At 39.8% G+C, this 15286-nt stretch overlaps 1 protein-coding gene across 5 annotated transcripts in view; it reads left to right on the forward strand.

Annotated features, from left to right (window-relative positions):
• The window catches only part of espn (espin), a 51297-nt gene extending 36580 nt beyond the window's left edge, over positions 1-14717 (forward strand). For 3 of the 5 annotated variants that reach the window (XM_017305950.1, XM_017305953.1, XM_017305951.1), the window contains 5 exons: positions 1044-1189; positions 1335-1700; positions 10156-10235; positions 11612-11632; positions 13408-14717. In XM_017305950.1, the coding sequence (XP_017161439.1) occupies positions 1044-1189; positions 1335-1700; positions 10156-10235; positions 11612-11632; positions 13408-13555 (761 nt within the window). In that variant the 3' untranslated portion in view covers positions 13556-14717. The remainder of the gene's footprint in view (positions 1-1043; positions 1190-1334; positions 1701-10155; positions 10236-11611; positions 11633-13407) is intronic. The other 2 variants (XM_017305952.1, XM_017305954.1) reach the window with 1 other exon arrangement.
• The last annotated feature ends 569 nt before the right edge of the window (positions 14718-15286 follow it).

The raw sequence follows: 15286 nt of genomic DNA on the forward strand, positions 1-15286 counted from the left end.
GTTTTATTTCTGCGTTGTACTGTCCTGTTAACATCTGACATGCCTCTGCTGAAAACATTTCCCTTTTAGACATCTTCTTGCAGCTTTTGTTCGTCCTCTGGTATCTTTTCTTAACACCCTGAAACTGTAAATAGATAACTTCGAGCCTTCTTCTCAACTTCCAAACTACAGAGCGTTGTTGTTAGCATGGCCTGGTGTGGCGCATTTACGGACTGAACAAGTTAGGATTTTGATGTTTCCAAACGACCTGTCACCAATGTTGCCAGTCTAGTGGAAAATTATCCTATTCTAGTCTTATTCTAGTCAGAAACACATTAGCCAGTTGGCTAATGTATTTATAATTAAACCAGTGGTGTAGCTTGTCCAAAAACAATTCATTGTTGTTGTTTCTTTTCACTTTGTGAACTGAGTCAAAATGCCTTCTTTAATGTAGAAATCCCAACGTACGTAGAGTGTGAGGTGATAAAAGAGGGAGATTAATTTCTTTCCTCAAACTAAAAAAGCACAATAAATGTAAAACACTGCTGTTCAAAACGGGAATAAAATAATTATTCGGTAGCTTTGATATTCTTCTTAGGAGCATTTCTCTCAAATTCTTCTACAAGCCCTCAGCGAGCCATATAAATTGTATTAAAAAAGGAACATTGTGTATTTTGTAGCTCTGTCCTGATTGTATCCCTTCAGATAAAATAAGACGTTTGTAGCCAGGTTTTGTGTTATGGTTACCTTTTAATCCAAGCTTGGTCCAGGTGTTGCTAAGGCAACAGTGATCTAATCAGACATATCTCAAGCAGACCCACATTCAGTATGAAGACAAACCTCAGTAAACAAATATGCATGTCCAGCTTATCCATGATGACCCGACTGACCTCCCATCATTATTCGACACGCTCCGGTTCAACATTGTTATCTGCCTGATTGGATAAAATATTTAAGTGATGAAACGCCACCCAGTGTCTCTTTTCTCTTTAGTGGATCTGTCTCTCGTTCTCGTCCGTCTTTCTACCTGGTTTCACTCGTCCGCGCTCTCCCTTTGTCCGCAGGCACAAAATCTTTCAACATGATGTCCCCCACCGGAGACAACTCAGAGCTGCTGGCAGAGATCAAAGCCGGAAAGAGCCTCAAGCCCACGCCTCACAGTAAAGGCTACACCACCGTGTTCTCCAACACGGGGACGACGGGCAACAATGTAGGTCCAAAGCCTTTTGGCACTTTTGAATTCATTTACAAGACGGTGAACGATGCAGAGCCACAGACTCCAGGAGTTCAGTCACAGATATTACAATTACTTTGGATGACTGTGATGAGTAATAGGTGTCTTCGTCTCCTTTAAGGGAACCACCACACCTCCAGAGACCCAAACACCCACCCCACCCGCCCAGCCACCCTCCCCCCCACAATCCAGCCCGCCTGTTACCTCCCCGCCCGTCACCCCGAGCCCCAGCCCTAGCCCCACTGGTCCCAGGAACATGTCAGGCTCTGCGAGCTACGAGCAGCTGCCCTCCAACTCCGTCGTTAACGGGGACGGAGGAGCTGGCGCTGCGCAGCCGGAGTCGGAAAGGAAGACGAGCCTCGCCGACATTGAGGCGCTGGTGCCCACTCATGACGAGCAGGGGAAACCCATCCCTGAGTGGAAAAGGCAGGTGATGGTGAGGAAGCTTCAGGCCAAGATGCAGGAGGAGGAAGAGCACAAACGCAAGGTAGGTGTTGTGGTAGGATGCTGTGCCCAGATGACAGGTGTGTTGATGTGTTTCTGCTATCCCTTTTGTGGTCTCTTAAGTTTGAAATATGCAAAAAATAAAATTGGCTTGGCCTTTTTTTCATAACTAAGATGCAAACGGGATTGCTATTACTTGGAGTGTTTATGATAATTTTTTTGTTTGTGCATGAAGAGTGTAACTGAATCAAGATAAAAACTACTTTCTTAACATCAAAGAAAAGGTTTTATCTTAGACCAGAAGTTTCAAACTCTAGCCCTTTGGGGCCACTGTCCTGAAACTTGTGGATATGTTTGTGGTTCAGAAGCCCTGAATCAACTAATTGGTCATTAGCAGGACTAAGCTGAGGACACAGATAGTTATCTCATTCATGTGAGTTGGACCAGAAAAGCATCTAAAAGCAGCAGAACCTGCCAGGGCTGGAAACTGAGACTGCCTCTCTTAGGCATTTTGAAACGTCTTAGAGCAGATTCCAGCTTAAATGATCTTTTCACACATCTCCTCTCAACTGATAACATTCAGCATTTATCTTTTTGTCTTTAATAGCTTAAATGTTTAAGTATCATTAGACATGGTACTGATTAGAAAGTCATACAGACACAATCTGAACACTTGTTAGGCTCAGATAACATTACAAAGACTCTGGTTATATACAAATTAATTATTTCTAACTTATTAATCATTAATTGCAAACACAGGTTGCCACTTTTGCCTCTTGTCTAATCCAGCAGGAAGACATTTCACTTAAATGTCATTCTGTAATGCATGCATCAGAGTTTTATCTTACAGGATTTAATTAAATAAATCCATACGTGTCTTCTCATAAACAACAATTAAAATATAGGTTAGAGCCTTAGCACATATACTTACCAGTTATCAGTGGGTTTTTTTGGGGTTTTTTTTTTTTTACTTTTGCATGACTTTTTTTGTTACTCATATACATTGCTGTAATATTTTGAAGTGAAGTGAATTAAAACCTGGCTACATCAACCATCACAGCATAAAGCACTTGACCAAACTATACACAGTGTGAGCTGGTGTTTTGGTGATGGCCTCCTGTGGCTTCAGGTCCTTACATGCAGATTCAGTGGTGTGATGATGGGCCCCATTCACACTACAGGTCAACCAGTATTAGTGCCATCAAAGTCCCTAAAACAGCATTTTGACAATGATAAAATGTTTATGCACATAAAATGCTTAGTAATAGTTTAAAAGTTGAGGATTGTTGTCTTTCGTTTTTGCTTTTGTTTCATTTGATTTTAAGACTTTGTAAATATTTTTACCAGGGTTGCCGATAACACATTGCTGTAGAGTAATCTTTTTTCCTTAGGCAATGACCAATACAAGCAGTTTTAACTTTATTGCATTGTTCACACACCTGATACAGTCTTCTCCGTTGCTGGGAGGACTGACGTGTCTGTTGTACCTGCAGCAAGGGCCCAAATAGGATTTAAAGGTGTTAGAATAATAGTTTGTATAGGTGTACAATGCCCCAAAGGACAGCAACAGAGACGTGGGAACTTCAAAGCTGATTTTGAGTTTCTGCAAATATGGTCGGTTCAGCACTTAATTTTGCTGGTTCATTCAAAAAGAACAATGGTTTCTCTGTTTGCTTTGATTCTAAATTACAGCACAGAGTTTAATGCCCGTAATGAGGTTGTGCCATTGCACCACTAAATCCATGTAAATCCTGTGTGTTGGAATGGATTTGCTCTGAAGCGTGTTTGAAACGAGGAACATCCTGCTGAAGGAAACCCTCCTTCCTTCTTTTTTTTTCCCCTCTTGTCCTGTCGGTCTCCTTTGACCTCTGATTTAGTTTGCGTCAAGTGGACACTACCAACCTCAGGAATGGCACTACTCCCACGTCCACAATGCCATTTTAGGGCCGTTTGGGGAGCTGATGACCGAAGCTGACCTAAATCGAATTGAGAAACAAATCGAGAACCTGCAGGTCATGCATAAGATGTCAGAAGTTGAGAAGGACCTGGAGGAACTGGAGCGAGAGCTTCACCAGCTATTACCGGTCTCTGCTGCTCTTAATCAGGAGTATTTCTCAGTCAATCCAAAACATGTACATGGGCAAGCTGAAGATCTCCCAGCCTGGTGCAGCAAAATCTCCACCCTGCTCAAGAGCATGGCGATCCTCCTTGCCACCCTTGGAGGCAAGGAGATAGACATCTTGGATTTTATTCTTTCCGGAAATTCTCAAGAAGAAGCAAAGAATATTACTGCAGGTCAGTGTCAAACATCTGTTGGCACTGGGAACATTGGGCGATCCCAGTCCTTCTCAACAAGAGAAGACGTGGAAAGGGAGATAAAGCAGTGTGGAGTTTCTGTGAAGAACCTGAAGGCCAATTACGAGCTTCAAACTCAGACACAGTCTACAAATGATCCATCTGATAGGGTTTACAAACGCAAGATGTCACTTCCAGTGGTTAGTGAGTCAACTTATAGTCTAGAGCCAACCAGCAATAGCAGTGTTCCTTCCTCTGCTACTACAGTTCCTGACTATAGAAGCAATGGGCCTTTGCCACCTGTAGAAGAATCTGTCTTACCACTTGTTGAAGAACCAGTTGTTACTGAAGCCTATGTTTCTCCATTGTATGTCTCCTCTGATGCAATGGCTCCAACAAATATTAAAGAGTTCAACCAGGCTCTTTCTTCAGACCCTGTTTTAACTGACAATCACCTAAAACGGAGCTTGGAGGTGCAGACTGATCTAAGCTATGTCCAGGAGTGCATCGAAATGAGGAAAGAGAGGATCGTCCTTTTGTTCCTTGAACACTGGAGGAAGTATACCATCTCAGAATCTTATCGGACTAAGTACACAGGCAGCAGGGGAAACTACTTGGACGTGGGCTGTGAGGACTACAGCCAGTTCAATACTCAAATGGGTGATGAAGTGCACAGTGAAGATGATAAGATGATTATGTTTATGAAGTCAAAGCAAGTGGTTGGCAATCTGATTGGCCACTGGAGATCAATTATGAGCCAAGTCCCGTCACGGCAGATCCGGAGGCTAAGCCGGGCCCAGATGATCTACTGGCCGGAGCACTTCCTGCCACACTTCAACGGCTCCCCTGTGAGCTATGAGAGCTTAACCCTTGACCTCTTCATGCTTGGGTACTTCCAGTTACTGGAAATGAACATGTCTCGCAGGGAGCGGAAGTTCCGCCACCTCATGTGCTACGAGATGTTCGACCGCCTTGGCAGTCACAAATGGGAAGTTATAAGACAGTTTCACAAGGAAGTGATGGTGGAAATCGAAAGTGGGAAACGAGACTGGGCGGATGGCTTTGAGGACATAAAAGTCAAGCATTTCGGAGACGTAGCTGATGGGGGAGGTGTGATGACGGCATCTCTAAATTCCGTATCTCCTGAAATGTCTGCACTGCATGAATCCCTCCCACCCCCGCCTGTGCATCCTCCCCCGCCTCCACCTGCCTGTCCTCCACCCCCACCTCCAAATCCACAGTCTACAAGATCTGCAGTGACAACACAACCATCCCTGCCAGCCTCCCAATTAGATGTTCCTCCATCGGTATCACCTACTGCTGCTGAGAACGGTGTGTCTGACAACAGAACTTCGTTGGAGGCCAATGCTCCAGAGACTGTGGCAACCAATGAGCAGATGCCTTCAAATGAGTCTGGAATTGTTTCGGAGAGGGACCTGAAATCCGAAAGAGCAAAAAAAGTGGAGGCAAAACAGAACTCCATGGACAATGCAGGATCAGAACCAAAGAAAGACCTTGCACCTGTGAAAGTTAGATTCGCAGAAGAACCACGCGTTGATCAAGCTTCACCCAGAGATGAAACTTCTGAAGATGCAATTAAAGTTATTTATGAGCTCAAAGAGTTCAGTAATGAGGAAATCATCAGATACATCGACCGAAGCTTTGCCTTTTGGAAGGAGAAGGAAGCGGAGCTTTTTGACATCTAACTGCAGTGTCCACCACCAGAGATGGTGCTGGACCTGAGAGGCTAATCTGCACAGTTCAACCTACCGAAAAGGGAAACTAATCGGGAGCGTTAGCATTTAGGCCATGTCACCTAGGGGATTAAACTACAGCAAATAGCCTTCATTTGGTTGTGCTGACATTCCCATTTGTATATGCTTCGATGGAGAGACAGAACTGACGATTTATTTTCAACTGAGTTGAGGGGGGGCATTTAAATAAAGAGCCGCTTTAAATGAAGCCATGATCTCAAAATAATCTTTAAAGAAGAGATTTTCCATTTAAAAATGTGATTTGTTTATTCTCTGTTGTGAATAGTTTGTCCTATTGTAGTTCTTCCATCAGTCGCAAGACACAAATGTTTGAGCCAAAAAATGCCCCCTCTTGTTATTCTATATAATGATATATAATAATATGAAACGCCAGCGGCTTTTTGGCTGACTGCTGAGATGCCCTGTTCAATCATGATTGAGAGGAGGTTCAGTAATAATCCAGTGATCACATTTATGAGAGGAGAAGCTCTGCCATGTTCTATTTTTCAAAATAATCCTTCCCAACATGACTAATGAAAACAATTGTAATTTGTGAAATAATAGGAATAACACTCATTGAACACATTAAGTATATATTGGCTCGCTTTTTTTGCTAAAAAATGTCCATAATACAGAACAGCCAAAAAGGTCAACACCTTGACAGAATTGTCAAATTGTGATTTGACACTATTTTTATTTCTAGTCACAAGCTTAGTTTAAAATAATAGTTTATTGTGTTTGAAATTGGAAGTTGTATTTTCTGAGCTCCCAACCAGACTTCGAGCATAAATCCCCTGGATTACGGAAAGGAAAGTTGCAGCTCTCCAATCAGCCTCAGGTTCAACATCAAGTATACATTTAAAAAACATAGTGAAGGTCAAGTTGAAGGTATTTAATTATTCTTTAGCACATCTGACAGGTTTTTTCTTTTTATCATTTCACCAAAGGCATCAGAAGGTTCTTTAAAAACCCCACTTGTTAACATGTTTCTTTACTGTTTGAAAATGGAGATAAATACATGTTTATCAGTGTATTTTGCTACCAGTAGTTTGCATCTGTGTTTGTTTGACTTATAACTAGAATGTGAAGAGATCTGATGTGGCATCATTTCCAGGTCTGAGTTCCAACTTTCAGGACAACAAACCAAACGCTGCGATAAATCCCGACTAAAATCCACCTGCAGAAATTTACAAACCAGGTGTGAAATGATGAGCTGGAGCGATAGCGTAGCTGCAATAAAATCTGAGTGGTAAAATCTTTTTTTTTTGTCATATTGTCCATATTTTTGTGGTTTTGTCTTTTTCTGAAGCTCTATCAGAAAATACAAACATTAAGTTCAAAATTTGTTTTGAAATATCAAAAAAAGAAGACCATATCATTTTATTCTTGATAGAAATTGCTCAATGAGTTGGTTGTTACTTTGATGCTCACATATTGTCGTCAAGGTTTAAGAGCACTTTGTGGTTTGTGGTAGGGAAGATGTTCTTTAAACTTTGATGACAGATTTCTGTGAGCTAATACAAGAATTTCATATTCGATGCTTTAACTCTCGGAACATTCAAATTTGAAGTTTGTACAAATTCCTTAGTATTTTTGGGTTTTGCTTTATTTCTGATATTAAGGTGTGTTTCACAGATTTTTTTTTTCACATTCTGGAACTGAATTGTGTTTTTACCTGATTTCTACGTTACTGTCAAAAATAAAGTTTATAGAAAATTTTTGTGTTTATACAAGTCCTAAATAGTTTTCCCCAACCTCTGCCTACCAGGGGTAAACTTCAGTTCCCTCTCAGACCCAGTGTGATTCCAGAGACAGAGCCCCTTTAGGCACTCGGTTCCTCCGTGTGAAGTCCTCCAGAGATCTGCCAGTGGCTTCGATATTCTCATAGTGTCTTTTCTGTGGCATCAGGATTACCTTCATGTAACCCTCTTAGTGCCACCTGCTGTCATGCTATCCATGGCTTACAGGAGCCATAAGGAGGTTACTGTGAATCTTCATCACCTCACAGCTCAAATTCAGGCGGTTGGCGAAATGCCCATTTTACTTTAAGGAGTCACATTCACATTCATCCGTTTATGTTCCGATTGCTTGATTTTAAGGATTACGACACCTACAGAGTCTGTACTGATAGTAATCCATATTAGTTTGAATGATAAAATGCTACAGAATATTGATTATAGATCAAAGTTGTAGGTCAATTATAAAACAGAAGAAAAGACGATTAAAGTGGATCCCTGCCCAGTTACAGTTCACGATTCTCTGACTTTTCTGTGGAACGTAACTCCAAATTATTTGCAGAAAATCTGCCTGTTCACAGATTTTTTTTTGTAGTGCATATCTGAAATATTCAAAAGAAATATTGGGAAGCTTGAAGTACGCACACCTCCAAATTGTCCCTCAGCTAGTTGCTTGGAGTCCAGTAGAGAGTTTGAGTTTTTATGGTTCCGATTCAAAGACGAAATGTATTTGTTACTTTTTGAAGAGTGATCCTTTCATCGTATTTAGCCACTAAAAGGCACGAGAAGAAGAAAAGACCCTATGCAGCTCAGAAACGCATCTAGTCCAGGCCAAATTTTTAGCAAACAGATTTTTTTTTTTGTCAACTACACTAACATTTTAGTGTATGTTCTTCTGTCTATGTTTTTCTGTCTTTGGGATTTTCCATTGATTCAACTAGCAAAATGGGTAAAAAGGTTTCAAATCCCTTAACAAAAGAGAATATTCAACTTCTATTGGATTGGAAATTCTTTAAAAAAAAAAACAAAACAAAAAAAAAACAAAAGACCACAAATGTCTAGAGAAAAAAATCTTTGAAAGACCATCAGAAAGATTGAGATCAGTTCTATAAATAAAAATAATAGCAAGGTGCAAGCAAGTTATAAATGTTATTTTTATTTATTTATTTCGAACATGACATAAGTATAAAATCACACACATGAACAAGGAATGCAAAAGACACACATTTTTGTACCACAATAATCTTAACATGCTCAAAAAGGAAGAAGTAAGAGGCTTATGAACTCCTATCCCATAAACTCGTACCATATTTTCAAATGCCTTAATATTTCTTCAAGTTCGATGTTGGAAGTTTCCCTTGTGCAAGTAGTAGGGGTAATTTTATTGATGGTTCTAGATACTAAACTTAAAAAGAAATCCGTACTGGTGCTGAAGACCAGCACGTGTTGAAAATAAAGTTTACAAAATTGTTACACATTTTCTAGATGAAGGAAGACATGAAGATGTTTTGACTTTCCGTGTTAACCCAAGATAATTGGTGCACCAAAAGACAAACGTAAACATTACCATAGTTCAAGTTTAACGACTTAAACATTAGAAAGTTAACAGACTCTTATTAGTACATGCGGACTATAACTTTATATGCATTTTATTTTAAATTGAACCAATACAAAAATCAGAACTGAAACCACTAGCACAAATAAACTGCTGTGTCCAGTCTTGGCACAGTTAACCATTGACCAATTTATTTTATTTTGATCAAATTAGAAATAAAAAAAAAAGGATTTCTAACAGCTTCTTTTTTTTCTTTGTAATAATTCCCTAGGAAACTATTAAAAATTCATGAAGCAGGTAGTGTTACCTGGAATCACCATAGCTAGAGCGAAATCCTCGAGTAAAAGGGTAGAGAAAGGAAGGGAGTAACGTATCTCAGGCGAGGATGAGAAATCTAACACTGCTGCGCTCTCCTCTCCTGCTGTTCCACCCTCTGCTACAGACGCAAAGAGAAAAAAGGATCCAGTTACGTTTATTTCTTGACGCAAACATTCTGCAAAGCAGTGATGTGATCATTTAATAGCCTTTATCTTGTTCCTAACAAAACAAAAAAACAACAAAAAAACGAGAGGTAGTAGACATTGTGAGGTGTGTTTGCTTCTGAAAATTTATCCAACTGTTTAAAGAGGGGCCCTTTGTTGAGTATTTGTCTTTTATAATGGCCCTTTGTTTAGGAAATTGTACTTGGAAATATGAATAGACGTTGGATTCATGTTTCAGCACTGTTTCTCCCTGCAGGTGTATGCCTGCTCTTTCAGCTCGGAGCAGGGATTAACCAGCAAATACTCAATTCAGCAGCACCACTGATGCTCTCATGGATTTGTTATCACTTTTGATTCTGTTCATTTTACAGCTACATCAAATCTGGAGTTCGCTGTTTTCTTACCCATAGGTTCAACATGTCTTTTTTTTTTTTTTTTCCTAATTTTTAGCTACAGCCAAAAAAAAAAATAAAAACATGACTGCTTCATAAACAATTGAATATCACATGTATTTTGAGATTTTACTCCAAATAAAATCTCTGTTTAGCACGGCTGGTGAACCTTAAAAATAATTGGGTGGTTATGAGGTATACAGTCAGAGTTTAAACGCCACAACTGACCGATTTGGGTCCCCGTTTTTTTGCCCCCGTCTCGGACCCTCTCTGTGTCCTCGCAGGCTGAAGAGGAAGCAAAGCGCCTGGCGTCAATGCCAGCCTGGAGGAGGGACATGATGAAAAAGAAAATGGACGAGGAGAGGTGAGTAATAAGGCAGTTGTTGTTTTTGGGGGGTTTTCTACAGTGTTTCACACTCTTAAGTTCTGGAAATGTTTCTAAGACCAATATGTAGCCGCTTCACTTCACCAGTTTCCTCATTGAAGTAGATCGCAACCTTTGTTGCCATGACATCAAACAGCGAAATCCCGTTTTGTTACCGAGCTCAGCCATCCATTCGCTTGCTTTAATTATTCAGCCGTGTGTTCTCCCTGTGATCTCAAGAGACCTGGCCAAGATAGTTGCAACATGGGTTGGATATACTAAGATCACACAGAAGAGAAATAAACTGCACAGTTTGGAAATGACTTTTTCTCCAACTCATTCAGTGGCGTAAAGCTCTGTAGAAGTTCAGACTGAAGATTTTTTTCTGGCACTCGTGGAATTGGCATCGCTAAATTTCCTTCTTTTTCCATCCATCAGAGGGACACAGTCAGAATGCTTTTAGATATGAATCGCATATCTGAGTCTGAGCCAGTTCACATTAGCATCAACAGGAAGATAAGTGAGAAAGCATGGTTAGTAATAAAACACAGTTGATAAATAATATTCAACCTGCAAAAAGACGAGTGAATGCATTTACGTAGTCAACAAAGCATGACTGTACAAATTTTAGTTTTACATGACAAGAAACCAAGATTGTTTCTCTTCAGGAGTTTGTTTCCTCTCTCTAAAATCCCCACAAGAGCATTTATTATTAGAATGTTATGAACAAACTCCTTAAAAGGGAAGTTATCATGTAAATAAAAACATTGTAGGTATTTTAAAGTGGACATCAACTCTGTTTTGTGAACTATTTCTTTTTCAAATGATTTCAGACAGTGCCGACCTTGCTTCATTTTAAGTTGTGAGAAATTTACGTTTTGCTTTCTCTGCATGTAAATTACAGGGTCCTTAATATTATTTATATCCTTGTACCCTGACTCTAATCAAGTAAAACATAACCTTGACGATCCTGACATCTTTAAATGTCTGTTTTAAATTTCAACACCAATTAAAAAGCGAGTATTTCTCTCATTCTCTGGCTGTATTAAGCGTTCATGTTAAAGCAGAGAAGTAATGAAGTCACTTGTTCTCTTTGCATTGCTAAATTTCAGTCAAATTTGCTTCAGCTTCCCCATGAGGAGGCAGGAAGTAGAGACGGTGGAAAGATGGAAATCTGCTTATAGCTCCTTATTTGAAGACTAACTCCAGGATGTTCATTTTTTTTAGTAATATCTAGTCAAAATCTAATTTTGGACAGAATTATAATGACTTTATCCTGCAGCTGTGTCTGTGTGATATTGTTAACGTAGCTTGTATAATTCCTGTTCGCTGTTTCAAGATATTTACGCCTTCTCTCTTTTGTTTTTGACCTCCTGATGTGACAGGGAACAAAAAAGGTAAGTGTTCCTTTTGCTTCACGCACTAATGATTTTAACATTCAAAATAAACCAATTAAATGGAGTGAGGTACAAAACAAATAAAATCCCTTTTTTTAATTTGCAAATTTTGGTAGATGTATTGAATGTCGAATCAAAAATAGTCATCTTATATAAATCACAATTAATGAACGTTACAGACATTTACAAATACTGACAGAAATGCAGCTGTTTCTTCACAGTATAATTCACAACACAAGAACAAATAATTCAGCTGGTGTTGGAGATGCCAGATCAAATCTGGATATATTTTAGCACAGCAGGTAGAGTACAGCTGATCGTAGGAAACTTCCTTCAGCATTAAGTTAGGGATAGGATAACAGAGGATTATTGCAGGAAATGTTTTTGGAGTGAACTATCAGCTGAATATCTTAAAGTTGAACAAAACTGCCTTAAAAGCTCCTCCCTATGTGAACTTTGCAGCTTGCTCTGAAGTACACTTGCACAACACGGAGTTGTAGGTTTCTGTCATTTGCAAACTCAGCCTATTAGAAGGAACTTACAATGAATCATTAATTTAGAGGTCTAAGTTATTAACATTAACATTTATCCACGCATTCATTCTACCTATTTCAGTGCCTTTGAGTTCATCTTGGCTCATGGCTATTTCTTTCAGTCAGCACTGTCTGACATGAAGAAGGTCCACAAGAAGGAAATGTGGCCTGCTGCTTTGCAAAAGACTCGACTCATCCCTGATTTCTTTGTCATTTGCATCCTAGGAGCCAGACTTTTTTCCTAATTTGCAGCTTTGGGCTGGGTCCCTGCTCCTTTTCAGTCCAGAACATCATCTGTTTTGTAATCTACCAGAGCTGTATTTACACAACGACAACAACAACAAATCCTTCTTTAAATTGGATTTTAAGAACATTTCCAGTCACAAAGATGAGATGTGTACACATTTCTTGAGTGGCCTCTATTAAAAATACCAAATGGCAACACAGTTTTGACAGACGAAAAGCAATGAAATGGGAAGTATTTTAGGAAAGTTTTATCATATGGATGCAATATACAAAGTAATAATAATAAAAAATTATTTTAACTCTTAAAAGAGTACCTGACCTTAAATATACCTTCACAATGTATGTGTACTCTCAGTTTAGTTCCCAAGAGGCCTCGTGTTAAAAACATGACTGTATCGGTCAAACTTGAATGTGGCCTGAGTTCAACTTTGTCAACAGTTGTTTCTGACCAGGGACTAGATTACTGAACATTTGTAGCTCCTGTGGCATTTTGGCAAAAAGTTAAATCTCTTAATTGTTGAACAAATTTTAATGTTGGCCAAAACTAACCCGAGAAAATGGCAAAAGCAGTTTTGAAGTGATGAAATCATTCATTAAGAAGAAAATCCCAACCAACCCAACCCAAACTGCTGGTTGTTTCTTTCTTGGAGCAACACCAATATGAAGCTGTTACACAACCGTGTTATTGTTTTAAATCAGCCATATTAAACATGTTCAAGGTAATGTCACAGCATCTTAACAGTATTTCAATCTGGACTCCAAAAATTACAATGAATCAATAAATTCATTGTAATTTAATGAATCTAAATTACAATGCTGTACTAAATTGCAATAGTACGGCCGAGGCAAATACTATTTCCCATGGCTGTACTACTCAGTCATTGTGTAAAACATAGAAAAAAAATATGTATGTGCTAGCAAGTAGGTAAAATATTGTGCTGCTTTGTTAGACAACATTCCAATGCCATCCTAATTCCTGTTTGTGACCTTTTGTAGAAAAGCAGAACAGCAGGCCAAACAGGCAAAGGAGTCCGAGGAGAAGCAGGAGCTGGAGCGACTACGGACCATGGGCTACGATGAGACCAAGCTGGCCCCCTGGCAGCGGCAGATCATCCTGAAGAAAGGGGACGTAGCCAAAAAGTGACCTGGACCGTTTTCCCTGCAGCGTTCTGCGCCCTCACACACTCGGTCCAAAGTGTCTCCCTCCTCCATTCTTTAACCCCACGCCGAACAGACAGAGGTGAAGAGAGCTCGTCTCCCCCTCCCTCCTGAAACTCTGTTGTGTCACTCTTCGGTGCCCCGCAGTAACTGAGGCCTGCTTCTGCGGTTGCTGCCTGTCCACACAAGGTCCGAGACTCGGCTCGGGCGAAACACAGCAGAGTGATCCTACACCTCTTACTAAAAGTCTCATGGACACAAATGATTGTTTAGCAAAGCATTTCTGACATGCACTGACCCTCTTTTTTTCTTCTTTTTCTTTGCTAAGGCACTTGTTAAAGAACACTTAAATCAAAATCACAGCTGGTGTATACTTACATGTCTACAAAACCGCAAATTATTGGAAGATGTGTCACGTAGCAGGTTTAAGTTTTTTGGTAGATGAAAAAGGTGACGTATGAGGCTGTTGTTGCTATGAAATTGTCTATTTTTCAGACTGTAATCGAAAGAAAAGTAGTTCAGATATATAATTTGTAATCAATAAGCAGCCAATGCATCAATAAGAATGAGCAGTGTCCCATCGATGTTTCGTCTTAGTCGTAGCATTTAGTGTCAAGCTCACAGATGCACTTATTGTGCTGTTGCAGGATCGTTCAGCTGTTCAAAGCCGAGGTTTTCTTTGAAGGTTATAAGCAGCTGCTATCTTACCTGCTGCAGATGTCCATCTCAGTCGCTTCATTTTGTTTAAATCCCCATCAACTGGTCGTTACGTTTGGATTCGAAGGTTATTTACCCCAAAGCTGGTGATTATTTACACACAAATAAATGACTGAATGCAGTGCGAAGCGCCTTGGGGTCCTCTGGACCTGATGAAGCGCTTTACAATTACAGGCCATGTGCAGAGGAAGCTCAGGTTGGAGGAGGTGCGTTACCAATAATCTTCCTGCTGGAAAGCCAACAGAAAATGTAAAGCATCTCTGGTGACAAAACAGTGGAAATGCTCTGCATGTTCCACTGTCGGTTCATTTCCGACAGGAAAATCCTTGATAGCAGATATTACTTCCTGCCTCTGTTCTCCCATGTAAATGTTCGTCAGATTCTGTGTAAATATCCACTCACTGCAAATAAATAGACATAAATCCCTGTGACTTCTGTAGGCAAGCTATTCATTTCTTCTGACCTCTTATTGGAGCCTCAATTAAACCTGAATTATCCCTTTAATGTTTTGGCAGAAACTACCGCCGGTTGTTTATATATTCCACCTCAAAGCTAACAGTTTATTAATGTCCATTCGATAAGGTTATTTTCCAAAGAATCTGGAATAATAATAGATAATAAATTAAGAAAAATACATTATAATTTTAATATAAAATTATACCATAATTTCATATTAACTGCTAGTAGCTCTTGTCTCAGAAAAATAAAACAAAGCTCAAATTTATTATTATAATGTTTTAATGTGACTGGAATGTCACATTAAAACATGACATGTTTTAATGTAGTTAAACAAACTACATTGTTTAATCCATCCATCCATCCATTTTCTTGCACCCTTTTYCCCTCAGTGGGGTCGGGAGGGGTGCTGGTGCCCATCTCCAGCCAACGTTTCGGGCGAGAGGCGGGGTATACCCTGGACAGGTCGCCAGTCTGTCGCAGGGCAACACAGAGACACACAGGACACACAACCATGCACACACACACTCACACCTAGGGGCAA

This window comes from Poecilia reticulata, linkage group LG7 (genome assembly GCF_000633615.1).
Source record: "Poecilia reticulata strain Guanapo linkage group LG7, Guppy_female_1.0+MT, whole genome shotgun sequence".
NCBI classification, from domain to species: domain Eukaryota; kingdom Metazoa; phylum Chordata; class Actinopteri; order Cyprinodontiformes; family Poeciliidae; genus Poecilia; species Poecilia reticulata.